The 21,542-nt window shown below is 44.0% G+C and overlaps 1 protein-coding gene across 1 annotated transcript in view; it reads left to right on the top strand.

The window, feature by feature from the left end:
- The first annotated feature begins 11,521 nt into the window (after nucleotides 1–11,521).
- The window catches only part of COG2 (component of oligomeric golgi complex 2), a 326,732-nt gene continuing 316,711 nt past the window's right edge, over nucleotides 11,522–21,542 (top strand). The window contains exon 1 of the mRNA XM_085611476.1: nucleotides 11,522–11,735. Coding sequence (XP_085467602.1) covers nucleotides 11,664–11,735 — 72 coding nt within the window. The 5' untranslated portion in view covers nucleotides 11,522–11,663. The remainder of the gene's footprint in view (nucleotides 11,736–21,542) is intronic.

The raw sequence follows: 21,542 nt of genomic DNA, 5'->3' as shown, positions 1-21,542 counted from the left end.
GGTCTATTTCAATATCCGTGAAATTACATTTAGTGCGCGGGCAAAAAGAAAGTCCCCTCTGTAAAACAGATATCTCATGAGAATTTAACGTTCTGTTAGATAAATTCACAACTTTTAAATCTTCATCCTGTGAAGTACTCTGTTTTGTAAATTCTGACTGCCTTGTTATATTCGCTACTTCTTCAAAATGTAATCCTGGAAGTTCTGGAAGGACTATGATGAGTGTTGGACATAAGCAATAACATTCTAATCTGTGACTCAGCCCTAGTAGAACACTAGCAAAGGCTAAGGAAAGTGCTGCAGTAGCTGGAAGACAGCAATTTAACCCTCCACAGAACCAAGTGTGAGTTTCTCAGCGAGTCCATCAGCTTCTTCAGGTACCAGTTCTCTGCGGGGTCGAACCAGACCCTGAGAAAGAGATAGATATCAGAGGTCAGCACCCTGTTCTCTGACACTAATTTGCAAAGTTTTAGGGGGATAGTAATTCACTTTAGACGATTTACATGAAACCTGATGTCTCTCACCGCCCCACTGTGAGAACTAACCAAGTGGTTGACGGTGTGGTCGTAGGCAACAGTTTCCAAAGAAGCCTTCAAGAAAACAAAGGAGCCACTGTCTACCAACACAAATCTAGCATACTTCGATCCCGCAAAAGAAACTTAAGTGCTGTGGACACCAGCCCTACTGGTTTGAAAGCAGTGTTTTTTTCTACAGGATAGTTGGAGGTGGGTGGGGGCCCCTGTAGCATATGCCAGTCGAGCTCTCACCCCGAAGGAACAATGCTACTTACAAATTGAATGAGAGGCCTTTGCTGTGCACTGGGAGTGTCAGCATTTTCATTTATATGTATAAGGACACCTTTTCACCATACACATGGACCACAAACCCTTCATTCCCCATGTTCCAGTGGTCAGCCTCGAAACCTCTACCCTGATTAGAAAAGTGTGTGTTACAGTTACTGGAGTACTCCTATGCCCTATACTACAATCCTGGGACCCAAGCCTGGGTCATCTCGACTGGCAACTCCTTAAGTAGAAACTATGGCATTGGAAACAGAGGAATACATTAGTCCTCTCCCTGTACACCTAGCAGACATTGTGAGTGCCACTGCTCAGGCCAAATGCCTCCAGTTGTCACTCCACACAGTGAGGTCAGGGAACTAGAGCCAGCTGAAAGGAAACCTGTCTCCCCGAACTGCAGAAGACCAGCAAATTCCACAATGTACAGAGTGAGCTAGTGTCATCCACAAAGGGGTGGCTCCTGAGGAGCTGATCCTGCACATTCTGGTACCATGAGTCATTCAATTAGCCCATGGGGGCTACATGGGGATGGTAGGAGCCACACATTGGTTATGAAATGAAGTGTGGTTCCCCTTGTTGAGCAAAAGGATATAATGGGTGATCGAAGACTGTGTGATGTGCCAAGCGGCTAGTGCCGCAGATCAACCGGCTCCTGTAATTACCCAAAATATTCAACACCCACCTTGGGTGACAGCAAGTGCAGAATTTGGAAGCCTGCCAGATAAAAAGTATATGTTGGTGGTCATAGATGACTTCTCAAAGTACACCAAAGTGCACGTAGTCAACAATACGGCAGGTGACAAAGTCATCCAGAAATTGGAAAAAAATCCTAGCTACTCAGGGCATCGTGCAGGAGCTATGCACTAACAATGCTCCACCGTTCCACAGTCATGAACTGGTCAGGTACCTGCAGTAGTTGGGCATCCACCGCCTGTCACTATGAGATAGCCAAAGGAGAGGTGGAGTGCTTTACTCGTTTGTAAGAGAGTATCACACCTAAACAGCCAAGCTGCCTTCCAATAATGTGCTATTCCAAGGAGCCAACAGATAGGAGCAATCCACCTCTTCCTTGGTAGAAAGTAACCTGGGCTAAAAACAGAAAATTAATCTCCATCTCTAGGGTCTTCATACAAAAGGGACAGTCAACTGTAGCATTTGCCGACCTATCCCATTTTGATGTATGGGTTTTTAGGGGAAGACAGCTAGATCTGAACCTAATATACAGATTTCTATCATAACTTAGACAGATCCTGTCAAGGAACAGTTCTTAACTGGGGGTACATTTGTGCTGCAAAAATTTCGCATCCAGACTATCTTTCCTTTGTTTGTACAAAGGGGAGATAGTCAGGCTGCGAATGAATGCGCTTGGGCAAAATCGCCTACCACGGGGGAAAGAAATTGTATATATATTTACCTCAAAAAAGCCGAAATGACAAATAGTAGCCATGCATGTTAGCCAAACTACGGAATGAACAAAGCAAAGACAGTCTGGCTGCAAAAGCGCAATCATTCTTCACCCTTGCGGGGACCACAGGTGGCGCTGTTTCACACCGTCAACAAACCTGTCAGGCGTGCCATGGCGAGTCAGGGAATTCCTGTGCACTCCCTCAAGCACTTGACACGCACATGTGGAAAACCCATGTGAGATTAACCTTGTGGATTCCCTCAAGCCTCCCTCCAACCCTCGCTTTACGTTACGCTGCGGCAAGATTACATCTCAGAGATGGCTTCGCTCTCTGAGCCAATCGATTGCTGACGCCGTCTGGTGGCCAACGGTAATATTTACCCGCATCATTTTAGAGCACCCACGAGGGGCTGCCCTATTATATTGATAAAAGAGCTTTTGGGGGTTGTAAATCGTTTGACAAGTGCTCTCACCCTCTTAACATGGAGTCATTTAGGGACCACAAATATTTCCACTACCACGAAGGGAAAGAGAAATGGCCCCCTGAGGGGTGCCATTTGCCTGCGTAGGTGGATAGAGTCCTCTCGCAAGCTATTTCTAAGGGTCTTCATGATTAGATTGTTAGGATAGCTGAGCAAATATACACAGAGTTTTTGGGGACCTTGGAGCAGAGGTAGTGGCTCCTAGTGGGCATTCCTTCTCTTTGGGCAAAAAGGCATCCAAACATGATGCAGGGCACCTGGAGGGCTTTAACAAACTTCACAAAGTCTACCGTACAAGTGTGCGCACGTTCAAGAAGTCACCCTATCGGGAGGAAGGTTTTCCAGGGGCAAACAGCAACTTATTTGCACCAAATTCCGAACCCGATGCATGGTTTTCCAAAAAAGGGGAGGGTGCTACAGATGATGAAAACAGGGAGGAGGAGGAGTCGGGCTGCAGCAGGCCCTGGCGCTCTGACTCTACCGCCAGATGGGGAAGCCGGCCAATCAGATATGTTTGAACCTCAGGGTCTTTATTGCCCTCTGTCCTTGGAGTGGATCCCAGGAGCAAAAAGTGGAAGACTAAGTCGCCAGCAATATTAGGCAACCTTTAGAGAAGAAGGTGAGGGCTCGATTACAGCTGGAGTGCCCAAGGCCCTCACTTGGTGAGAAGGTGGCGAAGACACCAAAGATTGACACTAAAATGTGTACTTTCTTTGGGAAATACATGAAATACCCCAAGAAGGGAATTGACAGCTGGTGGAGGGCTGGCCAAGATAAGCTATTAGACGTCGTGGGCCTTCTTACGATAATAGAACTAGGGGAGAAGTCCAAAACTTCAGGGTTGTCCATGCCTACTGACATTGTAGCAGGCTGGGCGCAGAGAGCCATTTGCCTTTTGGGCAACGTGAACTATGCCCTGTCAGCGGAAAGATACAGATCCGTCCTTATCAAAAATGATGTCAAATTGGGAGGACTAGCTACATCCAAGGCAGGGGCATTGGCACAAGGAAATCTCTTTAGAGAATCTTTTGTTAAAGAGCTGGACAAATTTGTGGCCACTTTCTCCGCACTGGATAAGGCTCAGTCATCCATCAGAAAAAGGTTAACAGGAAAGGTTTTTACTGGGGCGAGATGAGGCATGGACAACTCCTCCGGACGTTCTTTCCAACAAGGCTACCGTAGAGGACAGAACAAGAGAAATAACAGATGGCACGATGGATGCCAAGCAGGGAACTTCTTTCCCAATATGGGCTTTGGCAGAGGAAACAGGGCAAGCCAAGGTAGAGCAAATGCCACAGGAGGATTTACCGGTAAGGATTACTGTTTCTTTCCCGTGAAATCTAAGGGGGAGGCTCCAATGGTATGTGAACAAATGGATAGCGAGTACCTTAGACCCATGGGAAACAGTTTGGTGGTTCCACACTGAATTCTATGGCTCCCCAGTTCAGATGGAATGCCCAAGGCCCTTGGGTTTCTCTGCTCAGGAGATGAGTTTGATAGAATATGAGGTTGCCAACCTTTTATCCAATGATGTGATTTGCAGGTCAGTACTACACCCGAAGCGGTTTTTAAGCCACATTTGGTAATAGAGAAAAATGACAAGGGCTTCAGATGAGTGACTGGTTTACAGACACTTCAAAATGGAGAGTATTCACCTCGTGAGTGATATCCTCCTGACAGGGGATGGTAAGGTTGGACTTAAAGGATGCATACTTCACCGCCCCTAGTGATCCCCTCATCAGTGATTCCGACAGTTCTCATGGAGGGGGTAGATTTATGAGTTCTAGGCTCTCCCTTTAGGCCTATCCTCTGCCTTGTAGTGCTTCACCAAGCTCCTTCCCTCGGTGGTAGAGGTTCTGAGAACAAGAGGGATGAGAGGGATAAGAATGATCATCTATATTGACAATATCTGGTAAGGGACCAATCTCGGCATCAACTACAATACAATTAGAACATGACTATTGCGCTTCTGCAAGTTCTAGGATTTGTGATCAACAACAAGTAATCAGAACTGGTTCCAAGTCAAACAATGTCCTTTTGGGCTTCTTGATAGATTTGAACCTAGCTTCACTGAGCCTACCAGAGACAAAAGTCTCCAAAATAAAGAAAGAGTTGACGAAGTTATTGAGACGTGACAGAGTTTCTCTCTGACAGTTAGCCAGGTTTGTGGGGTTGCTGTCCTTGTTGATCCAAGCCATCTTCCCAGGCCCGCTGCATTACAGAGCCATTTAACGACTCAAGGCAGTACACCTCAGGAGGGGATTGATATACTCGGAACTGATCCCTCTGTCATTCGAAGCCAAGAAGGAGCTCCAGTGGTGCATAGATCCCATGGAGGCCTGGAATGGTCAGGCTATATTCTGATTCTTGACGGATCTGATCACAGAATTAGATGCTAGCCGTTGATGTGGTGACCTCTCCATGGATGGGAGTGGGGGGGGGGCAGATGGACAGAGGAGGAACTTGCGCTCCACATCAACTGCCTGAAACTCCTGGCAGGAACCTTTGCGATCAAGTCCTTGTCCAGGGACAAGATCTCCTGCTGCATTCTCTTGAGGATGGACAACGTATTAGCGGTACAATACATAAACCGCTGGGGGTGGAAGAGGGGCGGGCATGCAGTCGGACCTAGCAAAGGATTTCTGGCATTATTACTTACAGAGACAGCTCTCGGTAACAGCTTAATAACTCACATTTACGCTGAGGTACATTATTGGCTGATTAGAAAATATTTAACAGGAGGACCCCAGTGAGACCAAGTGGGATGGACCAGCTGCTGTTTGCATAACATTAAGTCAGGCAGCTCTCTGCTGCACCCCTCGGAATATTGGCAACTTGGGCCTGGACCCAGCTTGCCCATGCCCAAGGCCGGCCCTGGTATGGACCAGAAGCTTGATAAGGAGAATTTCTAAGGTTAACTTCCTCACTCAAGGAAGAGGAACAGGAAGGGACGTCATTTATATTTATACAAGGGAACATGCTGTGATTGGAGGACTGTTACAATGGATACTTATGCCCCAGAGGTTGCTGAGGGATGTAGTTCAATATTTTGTTTTTTTATTAAGATGGCCTTTGATGGTAACTGTTGTATACATATGAATAATACTGTAAGGATTGCGTGACCTCCACGAGCGGTTCTTCCATGCTCGTGGAGATCACGCGGTCTGTGTTGATTCAAGTGTTATGGCGTGGAGTGTGATCGTTGAAGTCGTTGGTGGGGACATTAACGTCTTGGCTTAGGAAGTGATGACTTGGAATAAACATCGCTCCTACTACATACAAGCTGTCGTGTTTTATTCGTGCATTTGAGTGGATGACAGGATACTTTTGTTACACTGGCGACGAGCGGGATTGAACCTGGTCAAATTCAGAGGAATTTGGAGAACTAAAGTGATTTTAAACAAAAAAAAAAAAAAAAAAAGAAGAACCTGTTTTCACTCATCGTAATACGATAGGATTGGGATTATCAAGGTGAAACGGAACAGATAAAGACTCCTATCGTTACTTGGTAACTTTGACGGATCTAAAAAAAAAAAGGAATCGCACGGAGACGACGGAAGAACACAGTGCGGTTTGCGCAACATTTACCGTAACATTGATGAACACTGCTGCTGCCTGCATTAAGTGAATCCTGATGTTTTTATTCTTTAAAGGTGAATTTACGAGGCATGGCCACATAACGACGTGTTGAGAGTGCGTGTGGTAACGCGGAAAAGGTCATTCTGTGTTGCCGTATCACCACGTAACAAGAATACTGCTGATTGGAGTATTGCAACGCTGAGTGAGCTTCTGTTCAGTAGGTCAATTTCTAATCACGTGACATAACGCGTAGCGTCATATCGCGTTACCATCACGACGGGATACAAAAATTCGCCGATCCTCTACACACGGAATAAAATGAATTCAGAAGGAGAAAAAAGGAACTAACGATTCGTATGAAGACAGACAAGCACATGGAACCAATTGTTCACATTGCATGCGAACAAAGGAGGTAAAAACTGTGTCTTTTGTGTCGTAAGGGGCAGCTAAAAGAAGCATTTAAAATTAGTTGCCTGTAGTGGAATTTAACTGTTATTATCTTCCCTCTAAGATTTTTTTTAAAAAAAAAAAACATGTCAGGCATTGTACCGCCCCCTTCCTTTTTGTCATCATCTGGTGATCCTCCAATGTCATGGGAGGTCTGGGAACCTGTATTCCTGGCTTATGTGGAGGTTCTGGAAGGGGATGATTGTGAACCAGAAAGGAAACTATCTTTACTGAAACATTGTCTTGGTGGTTTCGGTTTAAAGGAATTTGCTACACTTCCTGCTTTAATCAATCCTGGCAGAATAAATGCATACCAGTATGCTTCAAGTCAATTAAATATTCGTTTCGGAAAAAAAAAAAATGTTGTTATGGAAAGGTTCATCTTCTATTCACGGAAACAACGTCCTGATGAGTCAATTGAGGATTACGTTTCTTCCCTAAGGTCATTGGCAAGTTCTTGTGCTTTCGAACGCATTTCATATGAACAAGTTTTGAGAGACCAAATTCTTATGCGAACTAATAGTAAGAAGGTTCAAGAGAAACTATGGTCTACTCCTGAATTATCGCTAAATGCTGCCATTGACATTGCTAAATCTATAGAACACTCTGAAGAATTTGTGAAAGAGATCAGAGGGAATGAAAAAGGAGATGTATTCAGTGTCAACAAAGATTCAAAGGAATACGTAAAACAAAAAAAAATTTCAAGTCAGCGAAGTGACCAAACAAATAAGTATGAGAACAAAAATAAGATTCAAGGCACCGGTCAAGATAAAAGGAGTTCGTCTTTACAATGTTTTAGATGTGGTAGCTCAAACCATTTAGCGAACTTTAAAGGGTGTCCAGCTTATGACAAAGTGTGCTCAAAATGTAATAAGAAGGGGCATTACAGTAAATATTGCAAGACTGTTATGAGGAAAGTAAACCATATACAGTGGATAGATGATGAATATAATTCTGATAGTAACGAGGGAAATGAAATCAATACTGTGATCAATATTTGCAGTGAGGAAGGGAAATCTAAGTTTCCATCAAGTATGATTAATGTGGATGGGAAAAGTTTGAAATTTCTGGTTGATTCATGTGCTCTGTACTCAATTATTTCAGCGAGAATATTCAATGAGAATTGGCCTAACAAACCACTAATCCACCCTGATGTATCTCCAGGAGGTTACACTGGTCATAAAATTGATCTGATAGGTTATTTCAATGCTGAGATAGCGTTTTCAGGTCAACGCACTTTTGGAAAAATTTACGTAGCTAAGTCAGGAGAATCTCTATTAGGGTGGCCACACCAATATGAATTGGGAATTAGACTGGATCCGAGGGCAAATCCTCCTGTTTTTGTGATAGACTCTGGCAAACGGAGTGGGTTAGATGTTGTGGATAAGTTGACCAGTGAATTTCCAGGTGTTTTTAGTGGGAAACTGGGGAGATACATTGGTTTTGAACATGTGATTAAACTTCAAGAGAATACCGTTCCCATTAGACAGAAAGTAAGGAATGTTCCACTTTCTTACAGGAATAAATTGAGCGTCATGTTAAAAAATCTTTGTAATGATGGTATCATAGAACCCATAGAGTCCTCTCCATGGGTTTCTCCCATAGTTATTTCGGTGAAATCTTCAGGGGAACTCCGTTTTTGTGTCGACTTGCGCAGTTTAAATCGCGTAATTTGGGTAGATGCCCACCCTCTTCCAAATTTACATGAAATGGTATCCAGCTTAGGCAATGCACAAGTATTTTCGTGCATTGACTTAGCGAGTGCTTACCATCAGGTAGTTCTTTCAGAGGACTCTAAAAATTTCACGGCATTTATAACCCCAGATGGGTTATTTAGATATTGTCGCATGCCATTTGGTTTAGCTAGTGCAGCTTCAGTTTTTCAGAGGTTGATGAAGGAGACTTTGGAGGGATTAACAGGAGCAATGGCTTTTCAAGACGATATTCTGGTTTATGGAAAGAATGATGAAGAACATGATAGGAACCTCTATAACGTAATAGCGGCACTAGCAAGGAAAGGTCTTACTCTGCGATTGGACAAATGCAAGTTGAAAGCGAGGGAAGTAGAGTATTTAGGACACATGATTAGCGGAAAGGGTATTAAACCTAAGCGGAAACATGTTCAAAGTATAATTAATGCACCTGTGCCGTCAACAAAAGAACAGTTAGTGGCTTTCCTTGGGCTTACTGAGTTTTATGCTAAATTCATTCCAAATTATTCAGTTAAAGTCGATCCTTTTAGGTGTTTACTGAAAAAAAATGCCAAGTTCACATGGTCAGAAAACATGACTCAGGCTTTTGAGACTCTGAAAATGTTCATAGTAAATGCACCTTGTTTGAAGCCTTTTGTTCCAGGGGAAAAGTGCATAGTCATGGTTGATGCAAGCAATTTGGGACTTGGTGGTGTGTTGATACAGAAGGATAATTGCAATGAGTGGATTGTGGCCTACGCATCTAGAGCGTTAAGAGATGCAGAAAAAAACTACTCTGTGATTGAGAGAGAGCTTCTTGCTTGCGTATGGGGGGCGGAACATTTTAGGAGTTTTCTGTGGGGGACTGAATTCATTATCAAAACTGACCATAAACCACTTGTATTCTTAATGTCTCCTGGAGGTGGTAGGTCAATGTCAGCACGATTAGCAAGATTGTCTTCCAGGTTACAGTCATTTCGGTTCAGTATTGAGTATGTTCAAGGTAAAGCAAATATGCATGCAGATTGTATGTCAAGGCTACCAACTGATTGTGAGGGAAGTTACAAAGATGATGACTGTGAGGTGGCATTTACTACACATGATTTGAATTTAATACATGGTACGGGAAAGTGTTTAAGAGAGGAGGATTGGACTTTGGAAATGGAAAAAGACAAGGGATTAGAATTGGTAAAGAAATACATTGTGCAAGGTTGGCCTGAAATAAGGAAAGTGTCAGGTGACATGATGAGTTTTGCAAAGATTCAAGAAGAGTTAGCACTTGAAAATGGATTGGTCATGAGGGGGGACAAAATGGTTCCACCTTTTGGTCTCAGGAATACAATCATGGAGATAGGTCATGAGGGACACCTTGGAATTTCATTTACTAGAAGACGTATTAGGGAAACATTTTGGTGGCCTGGTATAGATGCATCCATCGAACAATTTGTGAGTAAATGCAGTGTTTGTGCCAGTAGTGACAAATCTGCTGTTCCTTTACGGGTAGAATCCCATCCTGTTACCTATCCCGGGGGTCCATGGAGGAAATTGGGTCTTGATATCATTGGTCCTTTCCAAGTTTTGCCGAAGGATAAATGTTTTGGTATTGTGCTTATTGACTATTTTTCAAAATGGCCAGAAGTAAAGATGGTTAAAGAAGTCACCACACAGAGTGTCATTGAATTCTTAGATGAGACATTTTGTAGGGAAGGCATTCCGCAAGAGTTAGTCACGGACAATGGGCCACAATTTATTAGTAAAGAGATGGAAGCGTTTTTGGAGAAATGTAACATAAAACATAAGAGAATAGCTGTTTTCCATCCAGAAGCAAATGGTCAGGTGGAACGGTTTAATCGTGTTGTTAAGGAGGCAATACAGTTGTCTTTAAAGGGAGGTTTGAATTGGAGTAATGCATTGCAATCTATGTTATTGTCTTACAGAACGTCTCCAAATTCGGTAACGCTAGCTAGTCCATTCGAATTGTTGAGGGGACGTAAACCAAGTACTAGTTTGGTACCTTGGTGGTTGAGAAGAAATTGGGATGATAAGAAATTCAATGCCATTGATTATGAGGTTGTCAAGCAAAGGGTTGAAGAGCAAAAAGGGAGAATGAAAATCCTTATGGATAAGAAAAGAGGCACTTGTAGTAAAGCAAAGGTTGTGGTTGGTGATTTTGTAAGAGTGAAGAGGAATCAAGGTGTTTCTAAGGGTTCACAGTGTTGGTCAGATCCTAAGAAGGTGATAGAAGTGTTTAAGAGTGCTGTACGTATTGAGGGAGGAAGTGTCTGGAATTTGAATAGGATTTCGCTGTTTAAGGGTGTTTTCCATTCAGCTAAAAGTGATGGGTTGAGGCGTTATACAATTGAAAATCACAAGGAACAACAACCCCATTGTTCAAATTGGGGTGAAGAATCAAGGGGAAAACGTGAACATCGTTACCCAGGAAGATTCAAGGACTATGCTATGTGCTAGCTTGAAAAGGGAAAAAAAAAAAGAAAGGGGGAAGATGTGTTGTATACATATGAATAATACTGTAAGGATTGCGTGACCTCCACGAGCGGTTCTTCCATGCTCGTGGAGATCACGCGGTCTGTGTTGATTCAAGTGTTATGGCGTGGAGTGTGATCGTTGAAGTCGTTGGTGGGGACATTAACGTCTTGGCTTAGGAAGTGATGACTTGGAATAAACATCGCTCCTACTACATACAAGCTGTCGTGTTTTATTCGTGCATTTGAGTGGATGACAGGATACTTTTGTTACAGTAACTGCTATATAACAAAGTGTAGAAAGATATGCATGCAGAAGCCTCGCCTCTGTGTCCTTAATAGAAATGAAACTTTCCTTCTCTGTAGCTAGGAATTTTTACATTGCAATTTCCTGACAAAAACAAATCCAAAAAGAAACACAACATTTGACGTGTGGAACGTGATCAGCCGATGACCAGAAGCACGCCTTGAATGACAGCGCAAGCGCGGACAGAGTGCTCTTTTATTGAGAACCCTGTAATATAGCGCGCGCAGCTCTTTCGTCGTTCTGTCCCTTTAAAGCACAGTGCTTGCGCGTGCACCGTGATCCAATAAGATCGAAGAGGGAGACGTCCTGGTGTAGTTCACGTTCGACGTTTCCTGTTCTGTGCGTGTGACGTCGCCAGGATCGTTGTTGACATGTGTATGGCAATCTCTTTTCCAGCGATTCACTCTTCAGTTGTCGGAAGTGCTTATTCTGTACCTAAACAGCTGTCAGTGCAGAGCCTTCTCAAGTCATGGAGAAGAAGAGCCTGGGCCTTCCCCTGGCGCCGGAGAGTTTGTGTTTTGACAAGGATACGTTCATGAAGGTCTGTATATTAATGGAAGAGAAGCGACAGTGTGTACGTGGACGTCTATGTAGATCCACAAGTTCCAGAATGCAGCCGAATATATTGATGGCTCACAAATGTAAACAAGACCTCAAGCTAAAGGTTCAGCATGTTCCTTCTAACTGGCTGCACATAGCGAAGGGGGAACCAGGGTACGGGACAAGCTGCAGGGAGGAGCCACAGTTTTCTGTGCACTTTTTGAGCTGCCACTATAAGGACATTTACATGTTACTGACGTGGCAGATCCCATCTTAATACTAATACTAACGAGAAAAGCGCCTATAGTGGCCAACGTGTTAGGTTGGCAGAACTATGTGTAACACCGTTTTTATTGCGATTAGTATCGCCTGCGTTTTATATTGGGCTGGGAAGGAGGGATAAGCAAATCTAGATGTTTGCAAGATGGGGATAAAGTTGTACGTGGTATGCATGTGTAAGAAACAATTTTTTTGTCTATTACCGATGCAGATGACTTGTGGAACAGTGCCGGCATTACATTATTTCAGCTTTATGAGGAGAGAACGACACTACAGGAAAGCAATGGAGGGGGTATTGATTCCCATATTTGTATGTGGAGATGGGGTCGTTCGAACCAAAATCAGTGTTTTTTTAGGGCGAGGAATTTGGAGTTTCTAACTTTCAGTAGAGTGGTATGTGTACTTGTTGAGTACTGTATTCAGACATACACATGTATGCAAGTATTATTCAGTGCAAACTACTACTCATTTCATTGACCTTGCGTGGATGAAAAGTTGTGTGACCAAGCAGGTAGTGCCACCTTCATGATCCCAGAAGTGTACTCAACCCACTCACCCTTAATTGAACTTTAACGCGGGGTTTACATTTTTAGATCTTTTCTTTTTTCACACATTCTTCCTGTTACCTTCTGGCCACTTCCTTGTGCCTGAGAGTCTAAACGTGCATATAAATTGATAAAGGTCTTGTTAGCGCTTAGTGACATTTGCCTCTATTGCGGTTATTTTTGCAAACGTTGGGGCATATCAGCAAGGGCCGGTGATAATTATCGCTCAGCGCGCTTAACGTGAGGATAATTATCGCCGGCTAACGCTGAATTTTATCACTGAGATAGTGTGCACACTATCTCAACAGCGATAAAATACAAGGCGCAAGCTGCTAAATGTGCGATTATCGCTGGAAATCCAGCGATAATCGCACAACATTTGTCGGTAGCTTGCTGATAGGGCAGGGCAGTCTCAGCCATGATATCCACCTTCCATTGGATATCATGGCTAAGTCAGACTGAGAGCAGGCGTAAGGAAAGTAGCGATAACCGCGGTTAGCGCTACTTTTCTTATCGCTCTGCATGTTAGCGTGCAGCTTGATAATTGGAGAAATGTTGGTTAGCGACATTTCTCCAGTTATTTTGGGGAGGAAAGCCCACTTTGCATCTCATTTGAGATGCAAAGCTGGGCGTTAAGGGAAAGGGCGTTGAGGCATGGAAACATGCGTTAGCGTGCCCATGCTGATAGGGCGATAAAATTATCGCTGCTTTTCGTCCGAAAACGGACGCTAAAGCGGCGATAATTTTATCGCCGGCCCTTGCTGATATGCCCCTTAATTCAACATAAACAAATAAGTAGTATATTACCCAACCTATTCACTCTGACAGCAGTGGTGCATGATGGGTGTCCGTGAAGAAGGAACATATTTTATTATATTACGCCAGATTTGAGGTAACCTCATTGGTCCACTTTAACACACATCATGCACTTTGAGCTGAGTTACTTAGTAGTTCAAGTTTATTTTATTCATGCTCAGCTAATAAAAGCCATTGCAAGTTTGTAATGAGAACCGTTACTAACATTTATTTAAAAAAATAAAAACTAGGAAAGGGAACCTCCAACTTGGATCTAGTGGCCAGATAGTTATAAAATATTCAGTTGAATAATAAAATATGAATTTCAAATACATCTCTCAAAGCTGCAATTAATAAATAAACGGGGCCGTTAAAGCTGTAAAAACAAATTCATAGATTGTTGAAAATAGTTCAGACTGCCTTCAATCAATGTGTTATCCTAAACATTTTTAGTCTCTATAATAAGTTGAGCTGTGGGTAATTTTGTGCGTTTGGAACTCAGTCAGCCATTTCCATCATTGGGAAAATCAAAGTGCCGGTGGGTTGAATAATGAGTTTGTTGCGTGCAGAAACAGTTTTACCTTGGTCTTTCCTAAGTTTCTAGCTTGAAGCCCTGAGGACAGATTGGAAGCCTTCAGATGATGAACCGCACTTTTAGTGGGTGTAAGTTGTTGTTACTTGTAAGTCAGTGCTTCATGATTTGTACATTATAATGCAGAAGGATCTGATAAATAGGATTTTACGTTCCAGAGAAGACTGGTGAAGTGACAGCTCTTAACATTTTGTAAACTTTAGGTACAGCGTAGATGTGCCAAATTTTCTCGTGATTGATCACATAGCCGACACTCATTTGAAAGTGGGCGCTGGGACCAAGACCTTTAATAGGTCCAGGGAAGAGAAATTTCCCATCCTGATGTGGCAGTTCTTGATCTTGAAATGCTCCGCGAAAGTGTCAGTGAGATATTTTTGCATCTGAGTTACTTAGTATATATGGTCTGGCTACTCACTTGGCTTCAACATCTTGTATAGCTTCTAATCTGGATCTCTTGGGCAGTCCTAAAAGCTTGAGAAGTGATAACGTACTATGCTTTGACTATCCTTCATTAGGAAGAAAAACTGCTTTGGAAGGAAGGTTTCCTTGTTTTTCGACATACTTAAATTTCTACTTCTTTGAAGAATACTTTAGATAGAAGTATGCTTTTTCAAAGATAATCAGCTGTGCAAATCATACAGCACTAGATTTCGAAATGCAAATTAGAATTAGGCCCAATATCCTGAAGTTTATTATTGACATTTGGTTCAGGCATGCCCCATTCCACAGGGGTGTCTCTCATGACCATATAACAGCACTATATTGAGTCCACTACATCGCATGTTCCAAGATCTAGTGGTGATACTGAAATGCCCCACAATGTAGTGGTACTCAATATAGATATAGAATTCCTTGTAACAGTTTACTGTCCTATTTACGTCTCAGCGCCTTACACCAGTAATTACAAACCCAGTAGTGGGAGAAATATCCACAGACACTTGCCCTCCATCTGATACATTTAATAAGTCCATGCACATTCCAACCTAATAGCCAGATCATCTTTATGTTCATACAACCTGTCATTTATGGGTGAAACAAGCTGTCTGTTTATACGATTGACCGTTGGCCATGCCAAAGCGCCTGTAATACACTGCTTGCTAGCATTTATCCTCTGCTACTCTTGGCGCCTCAAGGGAATGTCCACACATTTTTTGTAAGCTTTTGAGAGAAGTGTTTTAGCACCATATACGGATAGTCTGCAAAACATATTAAACCTTGGGAAGAGTCGTAATCCTGCCCATGATTGAGACAGTGTGAGGAAATGGGGTGTATTATATGGTGTAGTTGTGCAACCTCGCCCTGTAATACACACTGCAAGAAATTGGGTTGTTGGTTGACTATGGTTTTAGCCCTGGTCAAGCAGCAACCACAATTCTTGTCAGAGTGAGAACCAAGCCAACCCTAAATTAACCTGTGTTCAGCACTCTGACAGCTTGGCACAGAGGAGTCCGGCTTAACTTCGAGGCAATGTGTGTGCTCCCACCTCTTCCTGTTTGAAAAGGCTCCCATGAGCCATTGAGCTGACGAGCTTGTGGAGATGCGCCTGTGAGAGGTACTGAGACCTGAAAGGATTGTGGCAGCCTGCTCAGCAACCCCAAATACAATTTGTTTTTATCTGTACTGATGACGGATGATATCCAGAAACACGTGTCTACAGATTTACAGCACTAACCTGCACCAAATTTGGTGGAACACTGCAATGAAATTTGAATTAAGCATGTTCCATGAACTGCATAGACCAGAATGCTAAGGGGCGCACTGTGCTGGGAGGTGAAGCAGTGTGCTCCCACCCCTTCATGTTTGAAAAGGCTTCCTTGAGCCATTGAGCTGACGAGCTTGTGGAGATGTGCCTGTGAGAGGTACTGAGACCTGAAAGGATTGTGGCAGCCTGCTCAGCAACCCCAAATACAATTTGTTTTTATCTGTACTGATGACGGGTGATATCCAGAAACACGTGTCTATAGATTTACAGCCTTAACCTGCACCAACTTTGGTGGAATACTCCAATGAAATTTGAAGTAAGCATGTACCATGAACTGTATTGACCAGAATGCTAAGGGGCGAACTGTGCTGGGAGGTGAAGCAGTGTGCTCCCACCCCTTCCTGTTCAAACAGTGATACAGTGAAAAACACAGCACAAAAAGGATCCCACACCAAGTTAGAAAAGTAGAGATTTCTTTAATAAATAAAACAAGACCAAAATAACAAAAATCCAATCAGTAGAACTGGAGATATGCAATTAAAAATATATTAAAGCAAAAAGCTCCAACTGTGGATATCTTGTTGCGCCAGGACAAAGTCACAAGTTCAGGCTGAACGCAATGGAGCTGGCTACAGGGATCCAGTATGCCAGCTGAACAAAGTACCTTAAATTCTGGTTTGCATAGTGTTGTGACGATCTGCGTAGAAGATGCTTCGCGCAGCCAAAGCGATGTGTCTGTTTTAAGGTGTGGCGAGGCTGCGCAGTGAGGTCCTGCATTGTCGTCAATGATCACGTTTATGAGGGCTTGCGATGAGGACTTACGGTGCTGAGAATGTGCCACACAGCCATAAAGATGCATCTGTTCTGAAGAACTGCGAGGCTACAATGTGAAATCCGACATCATTTTGAGGCTGCCATCGACAAGGGATGTGAGGGCGTGCGTCGAGGATGCATCGTGCAGCAGCTGTTCCAATGATGCTGCGGAGGCAATGAGGTTCATTGCAACAGGTCCAACACACACAGCAGCGGCGATGTGTCGGTTCTGCTTGGGGTAAATAAGGAGCTGTGTTTGTCCCACTGGATCCACAGAGGCTGGCAGAGCACCATTGTCCACTTCTAAAGATCCAGGACTTGGGTGGCACCACTTGGCAAGGTAGACTCACACATGGCAGAGCCCAGGTGCTGGGGTCGAGGTTGTTGGAGCCTTCTGTCCCTAAGGCTCAAGTCAAGAGGTCGGCGAGCTAGCCCTTGAAGTCACTCTGTTGGTCCTAGGTTCAGCAGAGGCAAGCCCAGTCTTCACCTAGGCAAGAGGGCAGCAGGGCCGCACAGCAGGAGAGTAGTCCTTCAGGGCAGCAGTCTAGCTGATTGGCAGTCCTTCCAGCAGCACATCAGCCCTTCTTCATGGCAGAGTATCCATAGGTCCAGAAGTGTACTGACTAGTTGGGTGTCTGAGGTCCAGTAGTTATGCCCAGTTGTGCCTTATAGAGGCTTGCCTTTAAAGTGCACAGGTGCCCGTCCTTCCTGGACCTGGCTCTAGACTAACTGCAGGGGGTATGAAGCCCCTTTGTGCGGATGCAGGACACAGCCAATTCAAGTGTAAGTGGGGCTGTGCACAGCTCCTTCCTGCCAGTGATGGTACATTCAGACACGGCTAAGCTTTCTGTTATGTTTTTCTATCTAGGAGGAATACACAAAGCCCAACTTGCACCTATACCCAGTCATTTGACCTAGAGACAGGCTGCAGGCACTAAATGGCTAAGGCAGGACAATTTCAACTTTTTAAAAGTGGCATTTTCAAAATTGTAATTTAAATCTGATTTCACCATAACTTAGGAGTATTTATTACATTTCCAAAGACACTAAACATGAATTGGTTTCCTGCTCCCATTAAAAAAAAATTACAGCTTATTAAATATAATAAGGGCACTTCAATGCTATCCAATGGGAGAGATAGGCCTTGTAGTAGTGAAAAACAAATTTGAGAATTTTTCACAACCAAGACATGTGAAACCTAAGAGTGCATCTCCTACTTTTTAAAATGCATTACAACCTGTCCAGGGGATATCCTAGGGGTGACTTGTATGTATTTAAAGGGAAGGTTTTGGCCCGGCAAAAGGTTTATTTTGCCTGGTTGAAATGGCAGTTTAAAACTGCACACACATGCTGCATTGGAAGGCCTGAGACATGTTTAAAAGGCTACTTAAACTGGTGGTACAATGAGGGCTGCTTTCCCTTTAGCAGCATTTATCTTACAGGCCCTGGGTACACGTAGAACCGCGTTACTAAGGACTTACACGTAAATTAAATATGCCAATTGGGTGTGAGCCAATGTTACCATGTTTTAGGGAGTGAGCACAAGCTCTTTAGCACTGGTTCGCAGTGGTAAAGTGTGCAGAGTCCTAAAGCCCGAAAAAACAAAGTCGGCAAAAACAGGAGGATGGAAGGCAAAAAGTTTGGGAAAACCACGCCAAGGATGTCGACTCCAACACAGGCGATGCTAATCTCAAACAGTCTTTCTTGTGTTTTCACAAAAGTGTTATTATATACAGGAATGATAATCAGAAGTATAATTAAGAGAAGTCTGAATTAAGGAAATCCACTCTCCCAAGGTCACATCTTTAGCATTGCAAGATGCCTCCGAGGTTACCAGCACTTAAGGCACGTGGGCTTGATCTAGGCTTGTCCATACCATTGGTCGAGCCCAGAAGTCACTGTAGGTTGCAAATTACATTGAGGATTCTTGATATGCACTGCCTGTGGAAAATCTGACCTTATTGCCTGGGCAAAGGTAGTGCCACTTTACTAGGGACTTATAAATACAATATATATGCCAATGGTGGGTAAGCCAATTCTACCAAGTTTTAATGGAGAGCACAAGCACTTTAGCTCTGGTTAGCAGTGGTGAAGTGTCTAGAGTCCTAAAGTCAGAGAAAAAAAGTTAGCAAACAGGAGGTCTGTAGGCAAAACGTTAGGGGGAAAACCTATGCCTGGTCTAAAACTTGCCAACCCCTTTAGGACCCTTGGGTTTCGTTTGCTAAACCTTCAACTCAACCATGGGTATCTGTGGCTTTAAGCAGCAAGGCTTACACAAAGGTGCAAGTGTAAAGCATTTAAACTGCACCAAAACACATGAAGAAGAAATCGATTCAACACCGAAGAAATACAACCCCAATTTATAAAATTAGACTGCATTTTTAGACACCACAACGAAACAGATCCACCGGAGGGTTCTGGAGATATAGAATTTACAAGGTATAGTAAATCAGAATATTTCACTCAACTGTAAACCAGCATTGGCAAATTCAACGAATTTGACACTTTAAAAACCTTTTCACCAAAAGGTTTGGGCTAGTTGGAATGTGATATAACAAAAGACAGAGAAAGGGATTTCACAACTAAGTTGTAAGGGGTACTCCCAGTCCCCTGAGGTATACAAAATAAACAAAGAAGGGGGTATCCTTAAATGAGAGAAGGTAAAGACCTTGTGTCTGTTAGAGAGTTCTCAGAGAAGTAAAAAGAGAAATTATTTCTTTTTTATGAAACAGAAGTCTGTTCGCCACTGAACTACTGGTCGCCCAGTATCGCAGTCACAGGCCAATCCTTCCTGTTTCGATAACTCGTCCTCTGGTGGTCCTAGCTGCATCTCAGTGACATTCCCGGGCTCAGTGAACTCGGGTGCAACTTTGTGCATTGGGTCCTGGTCCCTGGTGCTGCACGGTGAAGGCTGGCTGCAGGTTGAATACTTTGGGCTACCAACTTGCCCCAGCAGGCTTCTCAGCTGTTTTGTCCCTTTGCTGTGATCAAGGGGCCAGCTCACCGACTCTTGGAGTCTCTTGGCTTTGACTGGGCTCTGGAGGTGGCTTCTCCTCGAGCAGGACACAACAGGCACTGTCTCTCTTTTGCAAGCCACCAGATTCAGCAGGTGCAGTGCACGCTGGTGCAGCCTATCTTTGCTGGTTCTACGGTGCAGCAGGGCAGTCATTCTTCAGCCATTCTTCCATTCCAGTCGAGATCTGAGTTTGTGGTACCATACTTATGCTCAGAAAATGCCCTCCGGGCAGGGTGTGGTTGGTAGGCCATGGGCTAAAAGGCTCCCTCTCACACCTGATGACAAGTTCCTGCAAGGTGTGGCACCTGGGCATACCAGGATGCACCATTCTGCTCACTCCTAATATGGCAAGACCCCTTTCCCTGCATAGGGAGCTCCCTAGCTCAACCTGGAGGTTTGGCGACCAAGGGGCTACATGTCTGTTTGGATTTGGGCAGGATAAAGGAGACGGATAGCAATTCTTTTCTTCTTATTTTACATTTTTATTTAAAGGTTTTCTTTGGCTGGCATCTCCATCTCCGAGTATAAGGAACGGTGTATTTTCCTTTTTCTTCTTGCTGTCTCTTGTGTTGGTGTGGTCACACTTAATTCCTGGTTTTATGGATAGGGGTGTAGGACTTTCACCCATATTAAAGACCTTCACCCGTGTGAAAAATAAGAGGGGGGGAAAAAAAGGAAAAGATCCCTTTTTAAAGCAGGTCTATGTTACTGCTTCTGGCTTATCACCATCTGCTGGTGGGTACGTAGAGGCTATGTTCCTCCTACCAACTAAGTGCTGTGTACGGGCACGTACCTTTTATAGCCACCCTCCTCCAGGAACGTGGCGGGAGGCTCCGTCCTGCTGCTATTCTTCGTGCGGTTTTTGGGAAGTCTGGAAGGTCTCGGGTTCTGCAATGTTTTCTACTCCGCCGCATAGATCTCCTCTAGCGTTTTCTCCCGTGTGGACTCCAAAGCGTTTCTTCCCCTGACAGCCAGTCTTCTCCACGTCCTCCCTATGAACTCCAGCTGCAAGTATGCTGAATGCCCTCTCCCTCCTCGGGACTTCCAGGATATTCCCCTGGATGGGTCGGGCCGCCCTTATTTGGCCACGTGCTTCTGTCACGTCATCGTTGACATTTCCCTTCTTAAAGGGGTTCTCATCCATGGCAGGGTTTCGCGATCTCGAAACGGATGGAAAGTCAGCAGGGGGTTGAAAGTAAAGGAGAGGGGTCACATAAGGTGACAAGGGTGAGTCCTCTTCTGTTTCAACTGTTCGTGGCGTCCTGACACAGTCCCTGTAAAACTGGTTTCATCTCTCCTGTCCCAAGTGTCAGCCTGTCTGCATGAACAATGGAGAAACCCCTCTCCCAAGCTTTGCCCATCAAAGGAGGCTTCTCCTTTTGAAGATCGTCTTTTGGGGTCTACCACCCATGTGGCTTCCTGCAGGAGGGAGGTATCCTCTCCTTCCAGAGCAGGCCCTATTGTTTCCTTTACTGGGAGTTGTTTGCACATCTCCCCAGGAGGGCAGAAAGCAGTCTCAGCTACAGGGCCCAGTGTGCAAACATAATAGGCACAGGGGCCTAAAGACAACATAGTGTCAAGTTTACTAAAGTTGCACAGTGCAACTTATTACATTATTAAGAATCAAGTCGGGCTTAGCGAGTTCTTTGATACCTTGGATGACACACTTTGGTCGCACCGTTTCAGAGTTACCACAACTGAGGGGTCAGTGTGTAATACTGCACTCTCCAGTTGGGCGAATAAGCTTTCCAATAGCGAAAACTTCAATTTACTGATTTTACTGATTTTACTATCAGAAATGTAAAATACAAGTTCTTCTCATGAGATGTAGCACCCTGCCTTAGGACTCGGTAGACCTGCCATTTGTGTGGCACACATATACCGGCGGAAGTCTAGCTTTGCCATTGCTTTAAATGGTAAAATCGGGCCAGCAGTTAAACTGCTCTTCCAGCCTGAAAGTGGCAGGCTGGGAGCCCAATTCTTCTTGTGTCTGAGCCAGAGTGGCACAACCATTGCTGTATCCCCTGGGGAGGACACTCTAACTTACAAGACTTTGGTACCATGGG

The sequence above is a fragment of the Triturus cristatus genome, chromosome 6 (genome assembly GCF_964204655.1).
Source record: "Triturus cristatus chromosome 6, aTriCri1.1, whole genome shotgun sequence".
Taxonomy (NCBI): domain Eukaryota; kingdom Metazoa; phylum Chordata; class Amphibia; order Caudata; family Salamandridae; genus Triturus; species Triturus cristatus.
Note: the sequence above shows the minus strand (reverse complement) of the source record. Positions and strands in the feature narration are given on the sequence as shown.